Here is a 27,150-nt window from a genome sequence, read left to right on the forward strand (position 1 = left end):
TCTCTCTCCTTAGTGGATTCCTATGCTGCAGAACGGTCGTCTGCGTACAGGAAACTTCTGTCTGCCTGTGTCTCTGGAGAAACCTCCTCAGTCCTACTCTGTTCTCTCCCCTGATGTTCCTCTACCTGGGATGAAATGGGTGGATAACCACAGAGGTGTTTTCAACGTTGAAGTGAAATCCGTTTCCACTGTCCACACACAGGTATAGCCTACCACAACCAACATTTTCTAATTATGACATAACATTGAAGGTTGTGCAATGTAACATCAATATTTAGACTTAGGGTTGCCACCCATTCGATAAAATATGGAACGGTTCCGTATTTCACTGAAAGCATAAACGTTTTGTTTTCTAAATGATAGTTTTCGGATTTGACCATATTAATGACCTTTCTGTGTGTTATTATATTATAATTAAGTCTATGATTTGATATTTGATAGAGCAGTCTGACTGAGCGGTGGTAGGCAGCAGCAGGTTCGTAAGCATTCATTCAAACAGCACTTTCCTGCGTTTGCCAGCAGCTCTTCACAATGCTTGAAGCACAGCGCTGTTTATGACTTCAAGCCTATCATCTCCCGAGATTAGGCTGGCAATATTGTAGTGCCTATAAGAACATCCAATAGTCAAAGGTATTTGAAATACAAATGGTATAGAGAGAAATAGTCCTATAATTCTTATAATAACTATAACCTAACTGTAACCTAAAACCTTAACTGGGAATATTGAAGACTCATGTTAAAAGGAACCACCAGCTTTCATATGTTCTCATGTTTTGAGCAAGGAACTGAAACATTCGCTTTTTTTCATGGCACATATTGCACTTTTACTTTCTTCTCCAGCACTGTGTTTTTGCATTATTTAAACCATATTGAACACGTTTCATTATTTATTTGAGACTAAATTGTTGTTCTTACCACAGAGCACACAGTTCAAGCACTTCTATTTTGCGGTGGAGTCTCAAATATTTATTTGATCAAAGCCAGGTTTTCTTTGTTACTGACTTCTCCCACCCCCCCCATCTCTCTCTCTCTCTCTCTCTCTCTCTCTCTCTCTTTCCCTCCCTCCTTCCATCCCTCCCTCCCTCCATCAGGACCAGTACCTGGATAAGTTTTTTGCGTTGGTCCATGCCCTGGACCACATGTTCCCTGTGCGGATAGGAGACATGCGCATCATGGAGAACAACCTGGAGGAGGAGTTAAAGTCCAGCATCTCCGCGCTGAACTCCTCCCAGCTGGAGCCCATCGTCCGCTTCCTCCACCTCCTATTGGGCAAGCTGGTGCTGCTGGTGGTGCGGCCGCCCGTCATATCGGGACAGATAGGTACCGCATCCAAGCTCATAGGAACTGTAGCCTTTCAATCAGTTCATTTAAATAATTGTATTCCGTCGGTCATCTAACCTTCCAAATTATTAACAATAATAGGAAGATCATAAATGACACACAAATATTCAAAGTGCTTATATTTTAAGAACAAACCTGAAACATGTGCCTTTGAACTTTATTTATTTGTGATGCCATTGAACTGGCACTGAATAAAACGACTGCACTATCTGGTCCTAAATGTGTTGTCCATGTTTGTATGTGTAGTGAACCTGGGCCAGGCGTCGTTCGAGGTGATGGCGTCCATAGTGAACCGGCTTCATAAGTACTTGGATACTAGTCAGGACATGCACGGCAGAAACAGCCTGCTCTCCTCTTATGTATACTACGTCTTCCGCCTGCCCAACATGGACCCCAACCCCCCCTCTCCAGGTATCTTAGCTTTATTTTTATTTATTTTTTTACTTCTATTAAAATCGGTTTAAATTGTAAGCGTCATTACATTTGTTGTGGAGAAATAATTACTATTTTCTTCTCTTCCATGTGTGCTTTTGTCTTAGGTCCAGGTCTGGGTGGTTCAGTCCACTATGCCACCATGGCCAGGTCCGCCCAGAGACCTGCCAGCCTAAACCTCAACCGCTCCCGTAGCCTTAGCAACAGTAACCCTGATATCTCTGACACACACACCTCCCCTGACGATGAGGTCCGATCCATCATCGGTAGTAAGGTAGGAGACACGTTACAGACCAGACATGGTTTACGTTATGTTTCTCAGTTCTTTTGGTGTGTAGTCAGTCCACTATGCATCAATGGTGCAGTGTTTTCCAATAGTGCCAGCCGTCGGCTAATCAGACGGTTACGAACTCATTTTGAGCCGGCTACTTTTTCCACTTTATATTAACTAGGCTACTTTTCATTTAAAAGTTTCAAATCGATAGTCCGTCGCACCCTTTCCCGCTAGAATGAACGATATGCATCTTCTAGCGATCTATTGGGGTGCCGCCGCCGTGCTGAAGTTTGCAGGTCTGTGAGTGTCTTGTTAGTCAGTGTAGCCTACCGACTCGCATCGGTGAGAGAGACGTTCATTTGCATAGGCTATCGGTAGGCTTTTTGGAAATTATCTGCAAATAAATTATGAAAACATTAGATGGTGAATCATCACTGCAGGAACAATAGGTAGTGGAGAGCCTCATTCTGGTCCAAATATGATAATGTGGGCCCTCGCGCAATCCAGGCATTGAAACGGAATTCAACAATATAAAAAAACAACAACACATTGACCTTAGTAGGGAATCAACTAAATGTATAGGAAATGTATACTTTTCTCCAAGTTTATTGTAAGTCATGAACAGAATGCATCATTGGTTCATATTTCCGGCTACTTTCTGAAGAGGCAATGAGAATGTCTCTGTGTGTACTGCACACTCGTCTACCGCTTTGTGTAGCTGTTAGTGATGATGCTAATGCAAACAGTCTTCTGGAAGTTGGAAAGGCTTTCCCAAAAACTTTCTCAATTACATTTTTACTGCAAAGTAGCCTATGCTTACCTGGCAGAATTATATCATGATTTGTTTTTCATTAATCCAGTGGGTATTTGTTTAATCTACCGCTACAAAAACACTGCTAAACAACAGCCGCTTGCTATGTGCGCACTTGAATTAAGGGTAACTACACCCCAAAAAATATATTTCTCAGATTTTTCCCAGACATCAAAAGGGGTCTCAGCATTGTTGTGGACTTAAATTAAGTTGTTGTTTTTCTATAAAAAAGGTGTGATTTTTGAGAGCGGAAACATGGAAAAACAAAACGGACTCAGGCATATTTTAATGGGTTTAATAAGGCTCTACCCAAGATGGCATCTCTTTTTTATATACAGTGCCTTGCGAAAGTATTCGGCCCCCTTGAACTTTGTGACCTTTTGCCACATTTCAGGCTTCAAACATAAAGATATAAAACTGTATTTTTTTGTGAAGAATCAACAACAAGTGGGACACAATCATGAAGTGGAACGACATTTATTGGATATTTCAAACTTTTTTAACAAATCAAAAACTGAAAAATTGGGCGTGCAAAATTATTCAGCCCCTTTACTTTCAGTGCAGCAAACTCTCTCCAGAAGTTCAGTGAGGATCTCTGAATGATCCAATGTTGACCTAAATGACTAATGATGATAAATACAATCCACCTGTGTGTAATCAAGTCTCCGTATAAATGCACCTGCACTGTGATAGTCTCAGAGGCTTGTTAAAAGCTCAGAGAGCATCATGAAGAACAAGGAACACACCAGGCAGGTCCGAGATACTGTTGTGAAGAAGTTTAAAGCCGGATTTGGATACACAAATATTTCCCAAGCTTTAAACATCCCAAGGAGCACTGTGCAAGCGATAATATTGAAATGGAAGGAGTATCAGACCACTGCAAATCTACCAAGACCTGGCCGTCCCTCTAAACTTTCAGCTCATACAAGGAGAAGACTGATCAGAGATGCAGCCAAGAGGCCCATGATCACTCTGGATGAACTGCAGAGATCTACAGCTGAGGTGGGAGACTCTGTCCATAGGACAACAATCAGTCGTATATTGCACAAATCTGGCCTTTATGGAAGAGTGGCAAGAAGAAAGCCATTTCTTAAAGATATCCATAAAAAGTGTTGTTTAAAGTTTGCCACAAGCCACCTGGGAGACACACCAAACATGTGGAAGAAGGTGCTCTGGTCAGATGAAAACAACATTTAACTTTTTGGCAACAATGCAAAACGTTATGTTTGGCGTAAAAGCAACACAGCTGAACACACCATCCTCACTGTCAAACATGGTGGTGGCAGCATCATGGTTTGGGCCTGCTTTTCTTCAGCAGGGACAGGGAAGATGGTTAAAATTGATGGGAAGATGGATGGAGCCAAATACAGGACCATTCTGGAAGAAAACCTGATGGAGTCTGCAAAAGACCTGAGACTGGGACGGAGATTTGTCTTCCAACAAGACAATGATCCAAAACATAAAGCAAAATCTACAATGGAATGGTTCAAAAATAAACATATCCAGGTGTTAGAATGGCCAAGTCAAAGTCCAGACCTGAATCCAATCGAGAATCTGTGGAAAGAACTGAAAACTGCTGTTCACAAATGCTCTCCATCCAACCTCACTGAGCTCGAGCTGTTTTTCAAGGAGGAATGGGAAAAAATGTCTGTCTCTCGATGTGCAAAACTGATAGAGACATACCCCAAGCGACTTACAGCTGTAATCGCAGCAAAAGGTGGCGCTACAAAGTATTAACTTAAGGGGGCTGAATAATTTTGCACGCCCAATTTTTCAGTTTTTGATTTGTTAAAAAAGTTTGAAATATCCAATAAATGTCGTTCCACTTCATGATTGTGTCCCACTTGTTGTTGATTCTTCACAAAAAAATACAGTTTTATATCTTTATGTTTGAAGCCTGAAATGTGGCAAAAGGTCGCAAAGGTCAAGGGGGCTGAATACTTTCTCAAGGCACTGTGTATATATATATATATATATATATATATATATATATATACATACATACATACATTGGGGCAAAAAAGTATTTAGTCAGCCACTAATTGTGCGAGTTCTCCCACTTAAAAAGATGAGAGAGGCCTGTATCTCAATACTTTGTTATATACCCTTTGTTGGCAATGACAGAGGTCAAACGTTTTCTGTAAGTCTTCACAAGGTTTTCACACACTGTTGCTGGTATTTTGGCCCATTCCTCCATGCAGATCTCCTCTAGAGCAGTGATGTTTTGGGGCTGTTGCTGGGCAACACGGACTTTCAACTCCCTCCAAAGATTTTGTATGGGGTTGAGAGCTGGAGACTGGCTAGGCCACTCCAGGACCTTGAAATGCTTCTTACGAAGCCACTCCTTCGTTGCCCGGGCGGTGTGTTTGGGATCATTGTCATGCTGAAAGACCCAGCCACGTTTCATCTTCAATGCCCTTGCTGATGAAAGGAGGTTTTCACTCAAAATCTCACGATACATGGCCCCATTCCATTCTTTCCTTTACACGAATCAGTCGTCCTGGTCCCTTTGCAGAAAAACAGCCCCAAAGCATGATGTTTCCACCCCCATGCTTCACAGTAGGTATGGTGTTCTTTGGATGCAACTCAGCATTCTTTGTCCTCCAAACACGACGAGTTGAGTTTTTACCAAAAAGTTATATTTTGGTTTCATCTGACCATATGACATTCTCCCAATCTTCTTCTGGATCATCCAAATGCTCTCTAGCAAACTTCAGACGGGCCTGGACATGTACTGGCTTAAGCAGGGGGACACATCTGGCACTGCAGGATTTGAGTCCCTGGCAGCGTAGTGTGTTACTGATGGTAGGCTTTGTTACTTTGGTCCCAGCTCTCTGCAGGTCATTCACTAGGTCCCCCCGTGTGGTTCTGGGATTTTTGCTCACAGTTCTTGTGATCATTTTGACCCCACAGGGTGAGATCCTGCGTGGAGCCCCAGATCGAGGGAGATTATCAGTGGTCTTGTATGTCTTCCATTTCCTAATAATTGCTCCCACAGTTGATTTCTTCAAACCAAGCTGCTTACCTATTGCAGATTCAGTCTTCCCAGCCTGGTGCAGGTCTACAATTTTGTTTCTGGTGTCCTTTGACAGCTCTTTGGTCTTGGCCATAGTGGAGTTTGGAGTGTGACTGTGAAATGAATTTCCACCATAATTTGCAAATAAATTCATAAAAATGTGATTTTCTGGATTTTTTTTCTTCTAATTTTGTCTGTCATAGTTGAAGTGTACCTATGATGAAAATTACAGGCCTCTCTCATCTTTTTAAGTGGGAGAACTTGCACAATTTGTGGCTGACTAAATAATTTTTTGCCCCACTGTATTCTTTATTTAACCTTTTATTTAACTCGGCAAGACAGTTAATAACTATTTTATTTTTTGCAATGATGGGGGCTGGGCTTAAAAATAAAATATAGTACAAAACACACATCACGACAAGAGACGACACCACACCACTACATAAAGAGAGGCCTAAGACGACAACCTAGCATGGCAGCAACACAGCATGGTACTGTAGCAACACCACATGACAACCTGGTAGCAACACAAGATGGCAGCAGCACAAAACATGGTACAAACATTATTAGGCACAGACAACAGCACAAAGGCAAGAAGGTAGAGTCAACAATAGATCACGCTTAGCAGCCACAATGTCAGTAAGAGTGTCCATGATTGAGTCTTTGAATGAAGAGATGGAGTTAAATCTGTCCAGTTTGAGTGTTTTTTTTGCAGCTTGTTCCAGTCGCTAGCTGCAGCAAACTGAAAAGAGGAGCAACCCAGGAATGTGTGTGCTTTGAGGACCTTTAACAGATCGGATGTTGCATGTGAAGGATGAGGGCTGCAGTGGGTATCTGAGATAAGGGCGAGCTCTCCTTCTAGCTCCTAAGCAACTTTGTAGTATTTTGTTAATTCTTACAAAAAACGTTCTTGGCTATTAATGTCTCACATACAGCCATAAATATATTTTGGATATCAGTGCGACGGTAACTCACCTGCATTACGACCAGGAATATGACTTTCCCGAATTGGATCCTTTGTTCATACCCCCCAGGGCAATTGAACTTATCCCAGAGCCTGCTCCAAGATGCCGCCGGGGGAGAAGAGGTATTCGGAGTGGACTTCTAGTCAGACTCAGGAGGCATGCACACCTTCCACCGCTTCTGAGTATATTACTCGCTAATGTTCAGTCTCTGGACAATAACGTCTATGAGCTCAGGGCGAGGATCTCCTTCCAGAGATACATCAGGGACTGTAACATACTCTGTTTCACGGAATCATGGCTCTCTCTGGATATACTGTCCCCGTCCATACAGCCAGCTGGGTTCTCAGTACATCACGCAGAGAGGAATAAAGAACTCTCCAGGAAGAAGAAAGGCGGTAGTGTATGTTTCATGATTAACTACTCATGGTGCGATTGTGATAACATACAGAAACTCAAGTCCTTTTGTTTACCCGACCTAGAATACCTCGCAACCAAATGCAGACCGTAATTGTTTTGGGAGGTAATATTATTATTATTATTTTTTTTTTAACCTTTATTTAAGTCAGTTGAGAACAAATTCTTACTTTCAATGACGGCCTAGGAACAGTGGGTTAACGGCCTTGTTCAGGGGCAGAATCTTTGGTTATAGTCACAGCCGTGTATACTGCTCCCCCAGGCCAATACTATGGCGTCCCTCAAGGAACTACACTGGACTTGCAAACTGGAAACCTCATCCTGGGGCAGCATTTATTGTAGCTGGGGATTTTAACAAAGCAAATTTGAGGAAAATACTACCAAAGTTCTGTCAACACATTGATTGTAGTACTCGCTCTGGAAAAGCACTGGACCACTGCTACTCCCCCTTTCGAGATGCCTAAAAGGCCCCACCCTCCCTTCGGCAAATCCGATCACAACTCCATTTTGCTCCTCCCTTCCTATAGGCAGAAACTCAAACAGGAAGTACCCATGCTAAGGTCTATTCATCGCTGGTCTGACAAATAGGAATCCACGCTTCAAGATTGTTTTGATCACGTGGACTGGGATATGTTCCAGGTATCCTCTGAGAATAACATTGACGTATACACGGACACGGTGACTGAGTTCATCAGGAAGTGTATAGGGGATGTTGTTCCCACTGTGACTATTAAAACTTAACCAAACCAGAAACCGTGGATAGATGGCAGCATTCACTCAAAACTGAAAGCACAAACTACTGCATTTAACCATTTGCAAGGTGACTGGGAATATGGACAAAAAAACACATGTAGTTAGTTATAAGGTAATCAAACAGGCAAAATATCAGTACAGAGACAAAGTGGGGTCTTAATTCAACTGCTCAGACACGTATGCGGCAGGGTCTACAGACAATCATGGATTACAAAAGGAAAGCCAGCCACGCCGCGGACACCGATGTCTTGCTCCTGGACAAGCTAAACACCTTCACCTGGTTTGAGGATAACAGTGTCACCAATGTGGCCTGCTCCCAAGGACTGTGGGCTCTCGTTCTCTGTGGCCGACGTTAGTAAGACATTTAAGTGTGTTAACCCTCACATGCTGCCAGCCCAGACGGCATCCCTAGCCGTATCCTCAGACAATGCGCAGACCAGCTAGTTGGAGTGTTTACGGACATATTCAATCTCTCCCTTTCCCCTTACTGCTGTCTCCACTTGCTTCAAGATGTTTACCATTGTTCCTGTACCCAAGAAAGCAAATATAACTGAACTAAATGACTATGGCCCCATAGCACTCACTTCTGTCATCATTACATTCTTTGAGAAGCTAGTTAAGGATCATATCACCTCTACCTTACCTGACACCCTAGACCCACTGAAACCTGTTTGCTTTACTGCCTCAATAGATCCACAGACGATTACCAACAATGACAAGACAGCCTACAGGGAGGAGGTGATGGCCTTGGCGTAGGGATGCCAGGAAAATAACCTCTCCCTCAACGTCAGAAAAACGAAGGAGCTGATTGTGGACTTCAGGAAACAGCAGAGAGAGCACACCCCTATCCACATCGACGGGACCGCAGGGGAGAAGGTGGAAAGCTTCAAATTCCTCTGCGTGCACATCAGCTTTATATGCATCTCTGTGTGTTGAGTAGAGTTGATCTATAGTTTTTTTGCCTTTAGTTGCACAGGAGATATACTGGTAGAAATGAGGGAAATGGTTTCCCTGTATTAAAATCCCCAGACACAAGGACACATCTGGGTGAGCATTTTCTTGTTCGCTTATGGTTTTAGTACCAGCATCAGTTTGTGGTGGCAAATAGATGGCTACGAAAAATATAGATAAACTCTCTTGATAAATAGTGTGGTCAGCTTATCATGAGGTATTCTAACTCCGGTAAGCAGAACCTTGAGACTTTCTCAATATTCGATATCGCACACCAGCTGTTTTGACGAAGAGACACACACCCCTCCCCTCAGCTTACCTTAGGCAGCTGTTCTATTCTGCCGATGTATGGAAAAAACAGCTAGATTTATATTTTCCATGTCCTTGTTCAGCCACGAAGCGGTGACACGTAGGATATATGTTTTTCAGATCACATGGATAGGATAATCTCTAATGGAGCTCATCCAGTTTATATTCCAATGATTTCATGTTCGCCAATAGAATGGAGGGTAATGGCGAATTATCCACTCACAGTCTTGTTAGATATCCTGCACGCCAACCTCTGTCGCCGCCTCCTCCGAGTGACTGGGATTATGTCTGGGATGAGCATTATGTCCTTTGGCTCCGATTCGTTGAAATAGAAGTACTCATCCAAATCGAGGTTCGTAATCGCTGTTATGTACAAAACATTTTCGGATCAGCACGATAATATAATACAAAAATAACACAATTGGTCAGCCTTCCCCTCTGGCGCCATTATTAGATTAAATAATTTCGCTGTATATTTTGGATGGAATCAGTTCACCGGAGGCCACCAAAATAGAGCTCCTTCTGCAAAGAAATATTAAAACACTGATGGTGTTTTACTTTTCAATAAGAAACTAAACTATAGTTCAGTTGTAGTCTGAATTATGTTATATGGGACATATTTTAGATTATAAACTGGGTGGTTCGAGCCCTGAATGCTGATTGGCTGACAGCCGTGATATACAGTGCCTTGCGAAAGTATTCGGCCCCCTTGAACTTTGCGACCTTTTGCCACATTTCAGGCTTCAAACATAAAGATAAAAACTGTATTTTTTTGTGAAGAATCAACAACAAGTGGGACACAATCATGAAGTGGAACGACATTTATTGGATATTTCAAACTTTTTTAACAAATCAAAAACTGAAAAATTGGGCGTGCAAAATTATTCAGCCCCTTTACTTTCAGTGCAGCAAACTCTCTCCAGAAGTTCAGTGAGGATCTCTGAATGATCCAATGTTGACATAAATGACTAATGATGATAAATACAATCCACCTGTGTGTAATCAAGTCTCCGTATAAATGCACCTGCACTGTGATAGTCTCAGAGGTCCGTTAAAAGCGCAGAGAGCATCATGAAGAACAAGGAACACACCAGGCAGGTCCGAGATACTGTTGTGAAGTAGTTTAAAGCCGGATTTGGATACAAAAAGATTTCCCAAGCTTTAAACATCCCAAGGAGCACTGTGCAAGCGATAATATTGAAATGGAAGGAGTATCAGACCACTGCAAATCTACCAAGACCTGGCCGTCCCTCTAAACTTTCAGCTCATACAAGGAGAAGACTGATCAGAGATGCAGCCAAGAGGCCCATGATCACGCTGGATGAACTGCAGAGATCTACTGCTGAGGTGGGAGACTCTGTCCATAGGACAACAATCAGTCGTATACTGCACAAATCTGGCCTTTATGGAAGAGTGGCAAGAAGAAAGCCATTTCTTAAAGATATCCATAAAATGTGTTGTTTAAAGTTTGCCACAAGCCACCTGGGAGACACACCAAACATGTGGAAGAAGGTGCTCTGTTCAGATGAAACCAAAATTGAACTTTTTGGCAACAATGCAAAACGTTATGTTTGGCGTAAAAGCAACACAGCTCATCACCCTGAACACACCATCCCCACTGTCAAACATGGTGGTGGCAGCATCATGGTTTGGGCCTGCTTTTCTTCAGCAGGGACAGGGAAGATGGTTAAAATTGATGGGAATATGGATGGAGCCAAATACAGGACCATTCTGGAAGAAAACCTGATGGAGTCTGCAAAAGACCTGAGACTGGGACGGAGATTTGTCTTCCAACAAGACAATGATCCAAAACATAAAGCAAAATCTACAATGGAATGGTTCAAAAATAAACATATCCAGGTGTTAGAATGGCCAAGTCAAAGTCCAGACCTGAATCCAATCGAGAATCTGTGGAAAGAACTGAAAACTGCTGTTCACAAATGCTCTCCATCCAACCTCACTGAGCTCGAGCTGTTTTGCAAGGAGGAAGGGAAAAAAATTCAGTCTCTCGATGTCCAAAACTGATAGAGACATACCCCAAGCGACTTACAGCTGTAATCGCAGCAAAAGGTGGCGCTACAAAGTATTAACTTAAGGGGGCTGAATAATTTTGCACGCCCAATTTTTGATTTGTTAAAAAAGTTTGAAATATCCAATAAATGTCGTTCCACTTCATGATTGTGTCCCACTTGTTGTTGATTCTTCACAAAAAAATACAGTTTTATATCTTTATGTTTGAAGCCTGAAATGTGGCAAAAGGTCGCAAAGTTCAAGGGGGCCGAATACTTTCGCAAGGCACTGTACACAGTGCTTTCGGTATTCAGGCCCCTTGACTTTTTTTCCACGTTACAGCCTTATTCTAAAATTGATTAAATAAAGAAATCAACACAGAATATCCCATCATGAGAAAGCGAAAACAGGTTTTTATACATTTTTGCAAATGTTATATTTTTTACCAAAGTATTCAGACCCTTTGCTATTAGACTCGAAATTCAGCTCCGGTGCATTCCGTTTCCATTGATCATCCTTAACCTCTCTGGGATCGTTCGGGACGCTAGCGTCCCTCCTCGCCAACAGCCAGTGAAATTGCAGGGTGCCAAATTCAAAACAACAGAAATCTCATAATTAAAATTCCTCAACCATACAAGTATTTTAAACCATTTTAAAGATACACTTCTCGTTAATCCAACCACAGTGTCCGATTTCAAAAAGGCTTTTCGGCGAAAGCAGAACATATGTTAGGTCAGCAACTAGTCACAGAAAGCATTCAGCCATTTTCCAACCAAAAAGCAGAAATATAGATCAAATTAATCACTAACCTTTGATGATCTTCATCAGATGACACTCCCAGGACTCAATGTTACACAATACATGCATGTTTTGTTCGATCAAGTTCATATTTATATCCAAAAACCTCAGATTACCTTGGCGCCATGTTCAGAAATGCCTCCAAAACATCCGGAGAAATTGCAGAGAGCCACATCAAATAACAGAAATACTCATAAACTTTGATGAAAGATATATGTTTTACATAGAATTTAAAGATAAACTTGTTCTTAATGCAACCCCTGTGTCAGATTTCAAAAAAGCTTTACGGCAAAAGCACAATATTCAATAATCTGAGAACAGCGTTCAGCCACAAAAGCAAGCAATACAGTTAACCGCCAAATTGTGGAGTCAACAAAAGTCATAAATAGCATTAGAAATCTTCACTTACCTTTGCTGATCTTCGTCAGAATGCACTCCCAGGACTCACACAAGAAATTTTAGTTTGGTTTGAATACGTCCATATTTATGTCCAAATACCTCCGTTTTGTTCGCGCGTTTAGTTCACTATTCCAAAGGCACAATGCGCGAGCCCAAAATTCAGACGAAAGGTCAAGTGTTCCATTACAGTTTGTAGAAACATGTCAAACGATGTTTACAATCAATCCTTAGGTTCTTTTTATAACAAATCTTCAATAATATTCCAACTGGACAATAGCGTATTCATTACAGAGGAAAAATAAGACACGCGTGACCGCGCAGTAAACAACTGATTGGCCTCAGCCGTCCACTTGTTGAAACAGCTCTTATTCAACCACCTTCCACAATAGAAGCCTGCAACAACTTTCTAAAGACTCTTGACATCTGCTGGAAGCCTTGGGAAGTGCAATCTGGCCCAATAGACACAGCATATTGGATAGGCAATCACTTAAATGAAACTACAAACCTCAGATTTTCCACTTCCTGGTTGGATTTGTCTCAGGTTTTCACCTGCCATATGAGTTCTGTTCTACTCACAGACATAATTCAAACAGTTTTAGAAACTTCAGAGTGTTTTCTATCCAATACTACTAATAATATGCATATATTAGCATCTGGGACAAATTAGCAGGCAGTTTACTCTGGGCACCTTATTCATCCAAGCTACTCAATACTGCCCCCCTGTCACCAAGCATTTAAGATGTTTCTACAACTTGATTGTAGTCCACCTGTAGTAAATTCAATTGATTGGACATGATTTGGAAAGGCGCTTGTCAATATAAGGTCCCAGACTTGACAGTGCATGTCAGGGCAAAAACCAAGCTATGAGGTCGAAATAGTTATCTGTATAGCTCTGAGACAGGATTGTGTCAATGGTCTCACTGACAGAGCTCTAGATTTCCTCTGTGGAAATGGGAGAACCTTCCAGAAGCACAACCATCTCTGAAGCATTTCACCAATCCGGCATTTATGGTAGAGTGGCCAGATGGAAGCCACTCGCACAGCCCTCATTTACATGGATTCACTGACTTCAAAGAGGATTGGATTGAAAACCCCCACTGTTTCTGCCTCCACATAAGCGTTCACTGTACCACTGTATCACTTACTGTACACTAGGAACCTGAAAGCAACATTTCTCAACTGTGTGATTGTCAACCCTATAGCTGATGGACAAACATCAGCAGGAACACCTTATCTCTGTAACCCCTGTATTGGCCACCTGACACACAGAAGAGAGAGGGTAACCTCCGCGACGAAGGCATAGCAAAGCATACAGTGGCACACTTTTAGTAAAGTTAAACAATCTTCATGGCTCTGTTAGTTGGGTCATTTCCAGGGGTATCCAAGTGTATTGCAGAGACACTTTGTAAATTAGTTAATAGCATGGACTTTTGCTCTAATGCAGCCATATAAATCGTACTTTGATCAAATTACTTAGTTTGACCCCAAAAGTACTTAACAGATGAGTGAGGGATGAACACTCCCTTCTCGGTCTTTCGAGAAGTCTGGTCTAACGTGATGCTAGTGATGGATGCTAACCCCATAGAAATAGAATATCCACCCATGATGGCACATCGACTTGAATGGAGATTCCTGTTCAAGGTATCCTAGTGATTCTAGTTCTATGGCTTCCCCTGTGTGATGAATGATACCTACAGTATAATGCTACTAAACTAACCTGTATTCTTATTTCTGAACCAAGCGTGCAGATTATTATGATGGGATATGCAATCTAATCTGTTCATGCATTTCTGTTTTCATGAATCAGGAGTTTCTCATGAAATTATTTCAGATCTTTAACTAACTAACTTTATTATTCTGCCTTGCTGCTTACGATTCAATCATCTTAACCGTTAACCTCTATGCTATTCCTTCCTCCCCTGTGCTGTTCTGTCCGCTTGTGGCTCCCTTAATCTTGCCTACCCTTTGACTTGGGACCCTTGATGTCTCAGGGCCTAGACCGCTCCAACTCCTGGGTGCACACCATGCGGTGTAAGAGCACCCCTTGGAGATCCAGCCACGGTTCTGCCTCTGACACCGACACCATGCAGGTGCTTAAACAATAACTCCCTTCCTCTCCCAACAAAAAAATACATCACTGTCACTCCCTACCCTTCTTAACCCGCACCTCAACCACCCCGCACCTCACCTACACGCTCTACCAGACTTAGGAAGTCAAAGCTGCCTCTGAACCTTAAACCGCCATCTTTAGTTATTTCCCTTCTTGTCATCCTTTCTGTTTTTACACAACACCTTTCTCTCTCCATTTTGCTGTAGAAGAAACATCTATGCCCATTCTGAAGTCGTGGCATTGTCACTGTCTTGAAACGAGTGCGGAAGGATTTCTCACTGCACTTACTAATACCCCTAGTGTAGGAGAGGTGTTGCATGTACATTGCGGCCAACTTCCAGCCAAGACCCATGTGACTCCGTTTGTGCCATTTTTCTTTTCTCATACTTGAAATCACTAAAATTTTTATTGGCAATCCCAGAGGCGTGCTTCATTTTCCCAACATTCATTTTAATTGTCTTTCTTCACCCTGTCCTGTTTCATTTTCACCATGATCATTTAAACCCATGCGTGACCTACGACTAATCTCATTCAGCGTGTGGGATGGGCTTGATATGGAGTGTGCTGGGTGGGTTTGGGAGGGACTGCGAGTGTGTACGTGCTTGTCTCTGTCCTTTTTTTTTGTCTGTGTTGTGATTATGGTTGTCGTCATTCAGTTGTCATGAAGGGTGTTTTGTGGCTCTAGTCATGTCCAAAGATTCAGTAAAAAAAAATCCTATATGCATTTTTATTTAACTGAGGTAAGTTGTACGCACAAGTTAACCCACTTCTGGGGTGTTTGTTGTCATTTCCCCCCCACATTTAATACTGTGCACGAACTGCATGTCTAGGGGCAGTTTTTCCACTTGTATAAAATGTATCTAATGAGGTGTGTAAGAAATGTAAATATGAGGGAACTCACACACTGCACTTCTACCTTGCTACTGTATGTTTTTGTATACTGTAGTTTAGATTATGATGTTTTGTGTGATTTGTTTGTGCTCATGTTTGTTAATTGTGTGTGTGAGAGAGGGATTCTGCTGCAGACACATCTCCTTGGGTTGAGAAGGTGCTACAGCTAGACCCCACACCTGTTGACCCTCACTAACCTGTTGTTGTTGTCACCGTCCCATCCATCCCACCCGTAGGCCATGGAGCGCTGTGGCAACCGCATGTCTTCGCACACTGAGAGCACCAGTTTCTTGCAAACTTTAACAGGACGGTTACCCACCAAAAAGGTATCTGCCACTGTCTACACTGATGGAGGGGAGGAGCCATGCAGAATGCCCCCTCAACTTATTCGCCTGTCTGTTTGGATGTGTGCCTCTTGTTTGGATGGTGTATTTGGGGATTGTGGTCTTTTTGGATGTAGAGCAGGGATGGGCAACTTTGATGGGGTTGGGGACCACAAAAAAATCTGAACTCCTAATGAGGGGCCACAGTGGCTTGCAGGTCTGCATACCTACATCCATACATACACATTTGTGGACCCCAGGAAGAGTAGCTGCTGCTTCTGCAAAAGATAATGGGGATCTAAATAAGCATGTGGCCCTAAGTGACATTTTGTTTGGGGGCCCCCCCCCACCTTGTGAGCAAAACATTTTCACAGCCCCCCTCTTGTCAGTTGAGAGAAAAATGTTATGTTTTATTAGTTCATTTTCTGCAATTCTACACATTTTGCCATGTGGCAGTTTTAAATCAAGTTTGCTGTACTTCTACACATTATGTCATGGGCTGGAGAAAACATTTAGCAATTTTATGCAATTCTACTCATTTTTCATGGAGCGGAGATATAAATTTATGGTTTTACAGCTAATTTCCTGTAATTCTACACATTTTGCCATAGGGAGGAGAGAATTGTTTGCCATTTTTAATATGATATCTGATTGAGTGACTAACAAAATCCATGGGGGACCCCTGGTTGGGAATTCAACTGTGATTACCTCAGGTTTAGATAGCTGGCGAGACTAACTTACCGATCTAAAAAATAATTTAAAAAAATGTTAGCTGCCATGGGCTAATTGAGTGACTCGGTGACTGACATAACAGGGGAAAAACTGTGATGCTCAACCACATTTTGAAATTTCACCTTGTGTATTCTAACTCTAACCAGTAAGTCGAGGCCTCGACTGACAAAAGGGGTGTCGCTGGCCTGCAGTTGCCCTTCCCTGATTCAGAGTGTAGATGTCCCACCTCTTGGCTGTGATTTGAACTGTGTGTGTGTATAATGTACCACTAACTATAGCACTTTTACTCTTGTTCCGGGAAACGGCACACACTTTTATTTTTATATATTTCGATTTGAATGAAGGCTCCCTTTTCAGTGTTACCACCAGACACAGGTGCACCAAATGGATTATTTTGTTTTTTTGAGCAAATATTACATGATTCAGATAAGCTCAAACTAAATTGATGTGTGTGCCTAACTGTCTGATCTGTGTGTCTCCATCTCTCTGTGTCTCAGTTGTTCCACGAGGAGCTGGCCCTACAGTGGGTGGTGAGTAGTGGCATCGTCAGGGAGGGAGCTCTACAACAGGCCTGGTTCTTCTTTGAGCTCATGGTAAGACTACACACAGCTGCATCTCTGGCGCCCTTTTCACACTACTAAGCTGTGCCGACCTGTACTGCTCTGGCCTGGTTGCATTTCCACCATAATTGCTTGGTTAGTTTTAAAAACTGATTTTAAGAAGATAAATTGTAGAACTATGTGGCATAGACTTAGACATCACTGTGTCTGTCCCATTATGGAGTCTGTGAGCGCATGGGCAGCACCATTGAGGACATCTTCATTTTGAAGTAGTACATTTTCCTCTACTACTTGAGTTGGTAAACAAACTGAAAATGTGCGTACTGCCACCTGTGGTGTGTTGGAATTATGTGATCCTTCCTTAACCCATATGAAGTTTCACACAGTTACTACTTCAAAATGGTGAAAGTCCTCAATGGCGCTGCCCATGCTAAAACAAGCTTTTGGGCCCTAGCATCCTCTATCATCTGCTATGGTTGGGCCCTGTCTCACCTTGATGACCTCACTCCTCAGGTGAAGAGCATCATCCACCACCTGTACTTCACCGACCGGCTGGAGTCGCCCAGAAAGAACCGTTTCCCTGAGCGCTTCATGGATGACATCACAGCCCTGGTCAGCACCATCGCTGGGGACATTGTCTCACGCTTTCAGAAGGTAGGAGTGAAAATTTGAGTAAACTTTGTCACCAGCATAGGACACACGGGACACTACAGATCAGGCTTACATCAACACAGCAGTTTCTAATGCCACTAACCACACAGATACTTCAAATAAATTGACATTTTCTGGTTCTGAGTAAATCAGATCGAGCAGTGTTCTCGAGACTTTACCCTGACCTCGGACCCTGTGTTTATGTCCAATCAGGACCTGGAGTTGGTGGAGCGTCTGAACACCAGCCTGGCCTTCTTCCTGAATGACCTGCTGTCTGTCATGGATCGAGGCTTTGTCTTCTCCCTCATCAAGACATACTGGAAACAGGTACTGGGAGAGGGAACCTACCCACTTAGCACCCCAACAGCACCTCAATGACAACATCCTTGTAGAATCTGCTTTCATTTAAAAGGCTTGGTGATGAAACCACTATGATCGATTACAGAGTGACTTTGTGCACAGGATTTCGGAAGTAACGCTACAGAAGCTATCCTGCCAATTATCAATCCTGCTATCCTGCCCAAATGATTACCGCTCTGTAGCACTCACGTCGGTTTCCATGAAGTGCTTTGAAAGGCTGGACATGGCTCACATCAACACCATCATCCCGGAAACCCTAGACCCACTCCAATTCGCGTACCTGTTCCAACAGATCCACAGATGACGCAGTCTCAATCACACTCCACACTGCCCTTTCCCACCTGGACAAAAGGAACACCTATGTGAGTATGCTGTTCATTGACTACAGATCAGCGTTCAACACCATAGTGCCCTCAATGCTCATCACTAAGCTAATGCCAATGTTACTAAACACCTCCCTCTACAACTGGATCCTGGACTTCCTGACGGGCCGCCCCCAGGTGGTAAGGTTAGGAAACAACACATCTGCCACGCTGATCCTCAACATGGGGGCCCCTCAGGGGTGCGTGCTTAGTCCCCTCCTGTACTCCCTGTTCACCCACGACTGCGTGGCCAGGCACGACTCCAACACCATTACGTTTGCTGATGACACAACAGAGGTAGGCCTGATCACCGACAACAGTGAGACAGCCTATAGGGAGGAGGTCAGAGACCAGGCCAGGACAACATCCTCTCCCTCAATGTGAGCAAGACGAAGGAGCTGATCGTGGACTACAGGAAAAGGCGGACTGAACAAGCCCCCATCAATATTGACTGGGCTGTAATGGAGCGGTTCTCTCTGCTACCACTGTTCTCTCTGCTACCACACGGCAAGCGGTACCGGATCGCCAAGTCTAGGTTCCAAAGGCTCCATAACAGCTTCTACCCCCAAGCCATACGACTGCTGAACAATTGATCAAATTGCCACCTGGACTATTTACATTGAAACACCTTTGTTTTTACACTGCTGCTACTCGCTGTTTATTAACTATGCATAGTCACTTTACCCCTACCTACATGTACAAAATAATTTGACTAACCTGTACCCCCACACATTAACTCGTTACCGGTACCCCCTGTATATAGCCTCGTTATTTTATTGTGTTACTTTTTAACTCTTTCTTGAATTGCATTGTTGGTTAATGGCTTGTAAGTAAGCATTTCACGGTAAGGTCTACTACACCTGTTGTATTCGGAGCACGTGACAAATAAGATTTGATTTGAATTACAGTATTGGATATCACTTCACTGACTTGGAGTAAAGGGCCTCAACAGTGCTTCTCCATCAAACCCCATTTTGGGCACTTTTCTAGACCTCATTCCATGTCTTTCCCCAGGTGTCCACTAAGCTGTACATGCTGCAGAACCCGACTCTGGAGTCCCTGAGACTCGACTTCCTGAGGATCGTCTGTAGCCACGAGCACTATGTCACACTTAACCTGCCCTGCAGTCTCCTCACGCCTCCTGCCTCGCCTTCACCCAGCGTGTCATCCGCAACCTCACAGGTCAGCTATACACCGTACATACACACTGGACACACACATACAGCTAAAGTCGGAAGTTTACATAGAGCTTAGTCAAATACATTTAAACTCAGTTTTTCACAATTCCTGACATTTAATCCTAATAAAAATTCCCTGTCTTAGGTCAGTTAGGATCACCACTTTATTTTATGAATGTGAAATGTCAGAAAAATATTGGAGTGGTTTATTTCAGCTTTTATTTCTTTCAGCACATTCCCAGTGGGTCAGAAGTTTACATACGCTCAATTAGTATTTGGTAGCATTGCCTGTACATTGTTTAACTTGGGTCAAAGGTTTCATGTAGCCTTCCACAAGCTTCCCACAATAAGTTGGGTGAATGTTGGCCCATTCCTCCTGACAGAGCTGGTGTAACTGAGTCAGGTTTGTAGGCCTCCTTGTGCACGACAACGCTTTTTCAGTTCTGCCACACACATTTTCTATAGGATTGAGGTCAGGGCTTTGTGATGGCCACTCCAATACCTTGACTTTGTGGTCCTTAAGCCATTTTGCCACAACTTTGGAAGTATGCTTGGGGTCATTGTCCATTTGGAAGACCCATTTGTGACCAAGCTTTAACTTCCTGACTGATGTCTTCATATGTTGCTTCAATATATCCACATAATTTTCCCTCATGTAGTCATCTATTTTGTGAAGTGCAACAGTCTGTCCTGCAGCAAAGCACCCCCACAATATGATGCTGCCACCCCAGTGCTTCACGGTTGGGATGATGTTCTTCGGCTTGCAAGCCTCCCCCTTTTCCCCCCAAACATAACGATGGTCATTATGGTCAAACAGTTCTAGTTTTGTTTCACCAGACCAGAGGACTTTTCTCCAAAAAGCACGATCTTTGTCCACATGTGCAGTTGCAAACTGTAATCTGGCTTTTTTATGGCGGTTTTTGAGCAGTGTCTTCTTAGTTGCTGAGCGGCCTTTCAAGTTATGTCGATATAGGACTCGTGGATATCGACACTTTTGTACCTGTTTCCTCCAGCATCTTCACAAGGCCCTTTGCTGTTGTTCTGGGATTGATTTTCACTTTTTGCACCAAAGAACGTCCATCTCTAGGAGACAGATTGCGTCTCCTTCCTGTGCGGTATGACGGCTGCGTGGTCCCATGGTGTTTATACTTGCGTACTATTGTACAGATGAACGTGGTTCCTTCAGGCATTTGGAAATTGCTCCTAGGATGAACCAGACTTGTGGATGTCTAAAAAAAACAAATCTAAGATCTTGGCTGCTTTCTTTAGATTTCCCATGATGTCAAGCAAAGAGGCACATGAGTTTGAAGGTAGGCTTTGAAATACATCCACAGGTACACCTCCAATTGACTCAAATTATGTAAATTAGCCTATCAGAAGCTTGTGAAGCCATGACATCATTTTCTGGAATTTTCCAAGCTGTTTAAAGGCACAGTCGACTTAGTGTATGTAAACTTCTGACCCACTGGAATTGTGATACAGTGAGTTATAAGTGAAATAATCTGTCTGTAAATGACTGGTGTCATGCACAAAGTAGATCTCCTAACTGACTGGCCAAAACTATAGTTTGTTAACAAGAAATGTGTGGAGTGGTTGAAAAACAAGTTTTAATGACTCCAACATAAGTGTATCTAAACTTCCAACTTCAACTGTATATACGCACCGGATAAACGCACGCACACATGTCCTGGAGTAGTAAGTGGTGTGTGGACAATTTCTCTAAATCATCCCCTGCTTCTGTTTCTCACTCTCTCCATCTCCACAGAGTTCTGGCTTCTCTACCCATGCCCAGGACCAGAAGATTGCCAACATGTTTGAGTTGTCTGTCCCCTTCAGAGAGCAGCACTACTTGGCTGGTCTGGTGCTGACTGAACTGGCTGTCATCCTGGACCCAGAAGGCGAAGCGTCAGTAATCGTAAACTGTGTTACTGTCTGTGTGTTTGTGTGTGATAGGGAGACCGAGAGGTTATGTCATTTGTCTCCTTTGTCGCTCTCGGTCATTCTCGAGGCAGGCTCCTAGGTGGTTAGTACATTGTTACTGTGTGTGACGGGTACTGTGGTCACTTGAACCTCATGTTTATCTCGGTCATTCTGTACTGTCTGAAGGTCTAGGGGGTACTGTGGTCACTTGGACCTCATGTTTCTCTCGTCATTCTGTAATGTCTGAAGGTCTAGGGGGTACTGTGGTCACTTGGACCTCATGTTTCTCTCGTCATTCTGTACTGTCTGAAGGTCTAGGGGGGTACTGTGTGTGATGTGCTATTGAGAAAGTGTCTCTCCTTTGACCTATATTGTGTTTCTTTGTCATTCTCGACCCTCTCAAGGCTAAGGGGCAGTACAATGTGTGAGTGACTGTTAATAAGCGGGGTTATCGTTCATCTGACTTATACAATGAGTGTTCAAAATATTAAGAACACTTTCCTAATATTGAGCTGCACCGCCCCCTTTGCCCTCAGAACAGCTTACATTTTTTCGGGGCATGGACTCTACAGGTTGTCGAAAGCGTTCCACAAGGAGGCTGGCCCATGTTGACTCCAATGCTTCCCAAAGTTGTCAAGTTGGCTGGATGTCTTTTGGGTGGTGGACCATTCTTGATACACAAAAATTGAAATTGTTGAGCGTGAAAAACCCAGCAGTGTTGCAGTTCTTGACACAAACCTACAAAAATTACAATGTGAACATCTGCCCCAGATAGTGTCAGTTTAAAAGCCCAGCTAATGATGGTATTGGACTTTTTCCCATATAGCCTATGCATGGTCCATATTATCAGGTATGTTATTAGCAGGAAGCGTTATCACTTGTAGCCCAACTGATGCAGCATAGTGGCTATAAATAAATAGGCTGAAGCATGGAGTAGCCCATCTGCATTTACCCTACTGAGCTTATCATTAGATAGATCCCAAATATGATATTTTAACAAGTTAGCATCCTATTGATGCATTTTATGTCCCAAAAGACTTGCATAAACACATTGAATGTAATGTAGGCCTACCTGTTAGGGTAACTTGGGGTAAACTTTCCCTGGGGTATCACTGTGTGTACTTCTTACCGAAACCACCATGTCACCCCCCCCAACAAATCAAATCACACTTTATTTGTCACATGCGCCGAATACAACAAGTACACACCTTTAAATAATAAAGTAAAAAATAATTAAAAGTAACACAAAAGAACAATAACGAGGCTATATAAAGGGGGTACCTAGTCAGTGTGCTGGGGTACAGGTTAGTTGAGGTAATTTGTACATGTAATTAGGGGTGAAATGACTGCATAGATAATAAACAATGAGTAGCAGCAGTGTACAAAACAAATGTGGGGGGAAGGTGGTGTCAATGTAAATAGTCTGGTGGCCATTTCATTAATTGTTCAGCAGTCTTATGGCTTGGGGGTAGAAGCTGTTAAGGAGCCTTTTGGTCCTAGACTTGGTGCTCTGGGACTACTTGCCGTGCGGTAGCAGAGAAAACAGTCTATGACTTTGGTGACTGGAGTCTCTGACAATTTTAGGTGCTTTCCTCTGACACCGCCTAGTATATAGGTCCTGGATGGCAGGAAGCTTGGCTCCACTGATGTACTGGGCCGTACGCACTACTCTCTGTAGCGCCTTACTGTCAGATGCCGAGCAGTTCTCTGACCTCCTCTCTATAGGCTGTCTCATTGTTGTCGGTGATCAGGCCTACCACTGTTGTGTCGTCAGCAAACTTAATAATGGTGTTGGAGTCGTGTTTGGCCATGCAGTCATGGGTGAACAGGGAATGTTTATCCTAAAAGTGCATCAACAACGTCGTCCCCACAGTGGAGTACAGGAAGGGACTAAGTACACACCCCTGAGGGTCCCCAGGATCAGCGTGGCAGACGTGTTGTTGCCTACCATTACCACCTGGGGAGGCCTGTTTTGTGAAGTCCAGAATCCAGTTGCAGAGGGAGGTGTTTAGTCCTATGGTCCTTATCTAGTGATGAGCTTTGTGGGCACTATGGTGGTGAACACTGAGCTGTAGTCAATGAACAACATTCTCACATAAGTGTTCCTTTTGTCCATGTGGGAACGGGCAGTGTGGAGTGCGATTGGTGGATCTGTTGAGGCGGTATATGCATATTGGAGTGGGTCTAGGGCATGGGTGTCAAACTCTGGCCCGTGGGCCAAATTTGGCCCGCGGGGTAATTATATTTGGCCCGCGAGACAATACCAAATTACTACTAGAGCTGGCCCGCCGGTATTATACAGCGCATTCACCACTAATACTACGAATCCCATAATGCTCTGCTGTTTTCGCGCGCCAATCAGGACAGGACCCAGAAACGCTCTCTCCTCTGTGACAGTAGTCATAGCAACATAGACGCTACAACTGTCAGCGAGCTAACCCTTCCCAAAAATGGCGAAAAGAAAGGCAGAAAACAGGAGCTTTCTGGACAAGTGGGAGGCAGAATATCTGTTTACATATGTAAAAGACAAACCTGTTTGTCTTGTTTGTGGAGTCAACGTGGCTGTAAGTAAGGAGTACAACATTAGACGACACTATGAAACGAAACACCATGACAAATACAAGGACCTGGACATGACTCAAAGGAGCCAGAAAGTAGAGGAGATGAAAAGAAGTTTGGTTTCACAACAGATGCTCTGAACCTGCAGCTTCAGGGGCGGGGGCGCATCATCACGGACATGTACGCTGCAGTGAGGGCCTTCAAAACTAAACTGTGCCTGTGGGAGAATCAGATGCTGCAAGGAAACCCTTGCCATTTTCCCTGCTGCCAATCCATAAAAGCGCAGATCTCTACCGCCGTGTTCCCATGCGCACAGTTTGCTGAAAAACTCAGTGTTCTCGCCGCTGAGTTTAGCCGGCGATTTGCCGACTTCGATGCCCAGAAATGCAAGTTTGAACTGCTTAGTAATCCCTTCGCAGTTGATGTGGAAAATGCACCAACCAACATCCAAATGGAGCTGATTGAACTCCAGTGCAACGACACGCTGAAGTCAAAGTATGATGCTGTGGGCGCCGCACAGTTTCCACGGTTCATCCCTGACACAATGCCTCAGCTCCGCACCCAAGCTGCTCAGATGCTCTCCATGTTCGGCAGCACTTATCTATGCTAGCAACTTTTCTCCTCGATGAAGATGACCAAAACAACTCACAGGAGACGTCTGACTGATGAACATCTTCGCTCAATACTGAGGATTTCTTCAGCTCAGAGCTTGAGCCCAGACATTGATGAACTAGCATCCAAGAAGAGATGCCAGGTATCTGGCTTGGGCACATCAGATTAGACCAGTGTGCAATAATTAACGTTTTCTTTATGCACTTTTTCTTGCTACAAGGCATGGGCTTGAATGGTTGATTGATTTATTATCATTTTATTTGTAAAATTATTAGCTAGTGGAAAACGTTTATTTTGGTATTTAAATCAGAAGGCTGCAAATAGAAAAGAGGCATACAATTTTTGTTTAAATTTTATTTATTTAATAAATGAATGCCATTGATGTGTTTTTTCATTTGAAATTCGATTTTACATGTCTCCACTATTAAATTATATATTGTATGGTAATAAGCGATGCTTGTTCCATATTCAATGTTAAAGCAAAACTTGTTTGGGTCCATATTAAAAGGTTAATTTGTTCAATGTTGGCCCGTGACTTTGTTCAGGTTTTACATTTTGGCCCACTGGGTATTTGAGTTTGACACCCCTGGTCTAGGGTATCCGGGATTATGCTGTTGATGTCAGCCATTTCCAGCCTTTCAAAGCACTTCATGGCTACCGACGTGAGTGCCACGGGGTGGTTATCATTTAGGCAGGTTACCTTCATTTTCTTGGGCACAGGGACTATGGGGGTCTGCTTGAAACATGTAGGTATTACAGACTCGGTCAGGGAGAGGTTGAAAATGTCAGTGGAGACACATGCCAGTTGGTCTGCGCATGCTTTGAGTACACGTCCTGGTATTCCATCTGGCCTTGCGGCTTTGTGAATGTTGACCTGTTTAAAGGTCTCACTCACATCGGCTACTGAGAGCGTTATGACACAGTCTTCCATAACAGCTGGTGCTCTCGTGCAGGCTTCAGTGTTGCTTGTCTCAAAGCGAACATTAAAGCCATTTAGCTCATCTGGTAGGCTCGTGTCACTGGGCAGCTTGCGTCTGGGTTTCCCTTTGTAGTCCGTAATAATTTTCAAGCCCTGCCACATCCGACGAGCGTCAGAGCCGGTCTAGTATGATTCAATCTTTATCCGCTTTGCTTGTTTGATAGTTCTTATGAGGGCATAGCAGGATTTCATATAAGCGTCCAGATTAATGTCCCACTCCTTGAAAGTGGCAGCTCTAGCCTTTAGCTCGATGCGGATGTTGCCTGTAATCCACGGCTTCTGGTTGGGATATGTACGTACGGTCACTGTGGGGACGACGTTGTCGATGCACTTATTGATGAAGCCGATGACTGAGGTGGTATACTCCTCGATGAATTGGGACATGCTTAACACCCTGGCCATCCTACAATCTAAGCTAGATGCCCTCAATCTCACTCAAATTATTATGGAACCTACCAGGTACAACCCTAAATCCGTAACCATGGGCACCCTCTTAGATATCATCCTGACCAACTTGCCCTCTAAATACACCTCTGCTGTCTTCAACCAGGATCTCAGCGATCACTTCCTCATTGCCTGCGTGCGTAATGGGTCCTCGGTCAAACGACCACCCCTCATCACTGTCAAACACTCCCTAAAACACTTCAGCGAGCAGGACTTTCTAACCGACATGGCCTGGGTATCCTGGAAGGATATTGACCTCATCCTGTCAGTAGAGGATGCCTGGTTGCTCTTCAAAAGTGCTTTCCTCTCCATCTTAATCAAGCATGCCCCATTCAAAAAAATGTAGAACTAAGAACAGATATAGCCCCTGTTTCACCCCAGACTGCCCTTGACCAGCACAATAACATCAATAACATGCATTAGCATCGAATAGCCCCAATGATATGCAACTATCCAGGGAAGTCAGGAACCAATATTCTCAGTCAGTTAGGAAGGAGGAGGTGAGGGATCTCGGAGTGCGGTGTCAGGAAAATAACCTCACTCAACGTCAACAAATCAAAGGAGATGATCGTGGACTTCAAGAAACAGCAGAGGGTGCAACCCTTCATCCACATTGACGGGACAGCAGTGGAGAAGATGGAAAGTTTGAAGTTCCTAGGTGTATACATTACGGACAAACTGAAATGGTCCACCTTCACATACAGCGTGGTGAAAAGGGCGCAACAGTAACTCTTCAACCTCAGGAGGCTGAAGAAATTTGGCTTGTCACCTAAAACACTCACAAAAATTACCTAACCTCCAGGACACCTACAGCACCCGATGTCACAGGAAGGCCAAAGAAATCAAGGACATCAACCACCCGAGCCACTGCCTGTACACCCAGCTATCATCCAGAAGGCGAGGTCAGTACAGGTGCATCAAAGCTGGGACCGAGAGACTGGAAAAAGCTTCTATCTCAAGGCCATCAGACTGTTAAACAGCCATCACTAACATAAA

The 27,150-nt window shown here is 43.5% G+C and overlaps 1 protein-coding gene across 2 annotated transcripts in view; it reads left to right on the top strand.

Moving 5' to 3' along the window:
- Positions 1-27,150, top strand: part of LOC139406807 (dedicator of cytokinesis protein 7-like) — a 98,115-nt gene that overhangs the window by 50,678 nt on the left and 20,287 nt on the right. For both annotated transcript variants that reach the window (XM_071149856.1, XM_071149857.1), the window contains exons 17-26: positions 14-202; positions 1,092-1,320; positions 1,588-1,752; positions 1,881-2,047; positions 15,711-15,800; positions 17,027-17,122; positions 17,603-17,743; positions 17,954-18,067; positions 19,477-19,644; positions 21,406-21,545. In XM_071149856.1, coding sequence (XP_071005957.1) covers positions 14-202; positions 1,092-1,320; positions 1,588-1,752; positions 1,881-2,047; positions 15,711-15,800; positions 17,027-17,122; positions 17,603-17,743; positions 17,954-18,067; positions 19,477-19,644; positions 21,406-21,545 — 1,499 coding nt within the window. The remainder of the gene's footprint in view (positions 1-13; positions 203-1,091; positions 1,321-1,587; positions 1,753-1,880; positions 2,048-15,710; positions 15,801-17,026; positions 17,123-17,602; positions 17,744-17,953; positions 18,068-19,476; positions 19,645-21,405; positions 21,546-27,150) is intronic.

Source organism: Oncorhynchus clarkii, chromosome 4, assembly GCF_045791955.1.
Source record: "Oncorhynchus clarkii lewisi isolate Uvic-CL-2024 chromosome 4, UVic_Ocla_1.0, whole genome shotgun sequence".
NCBI lineage: Eukaryota > Metazoa > Chordata > Actinopteri > Salmoniformes > Salmonidae > Oncorhynchus > Oncorhynchus clarkii.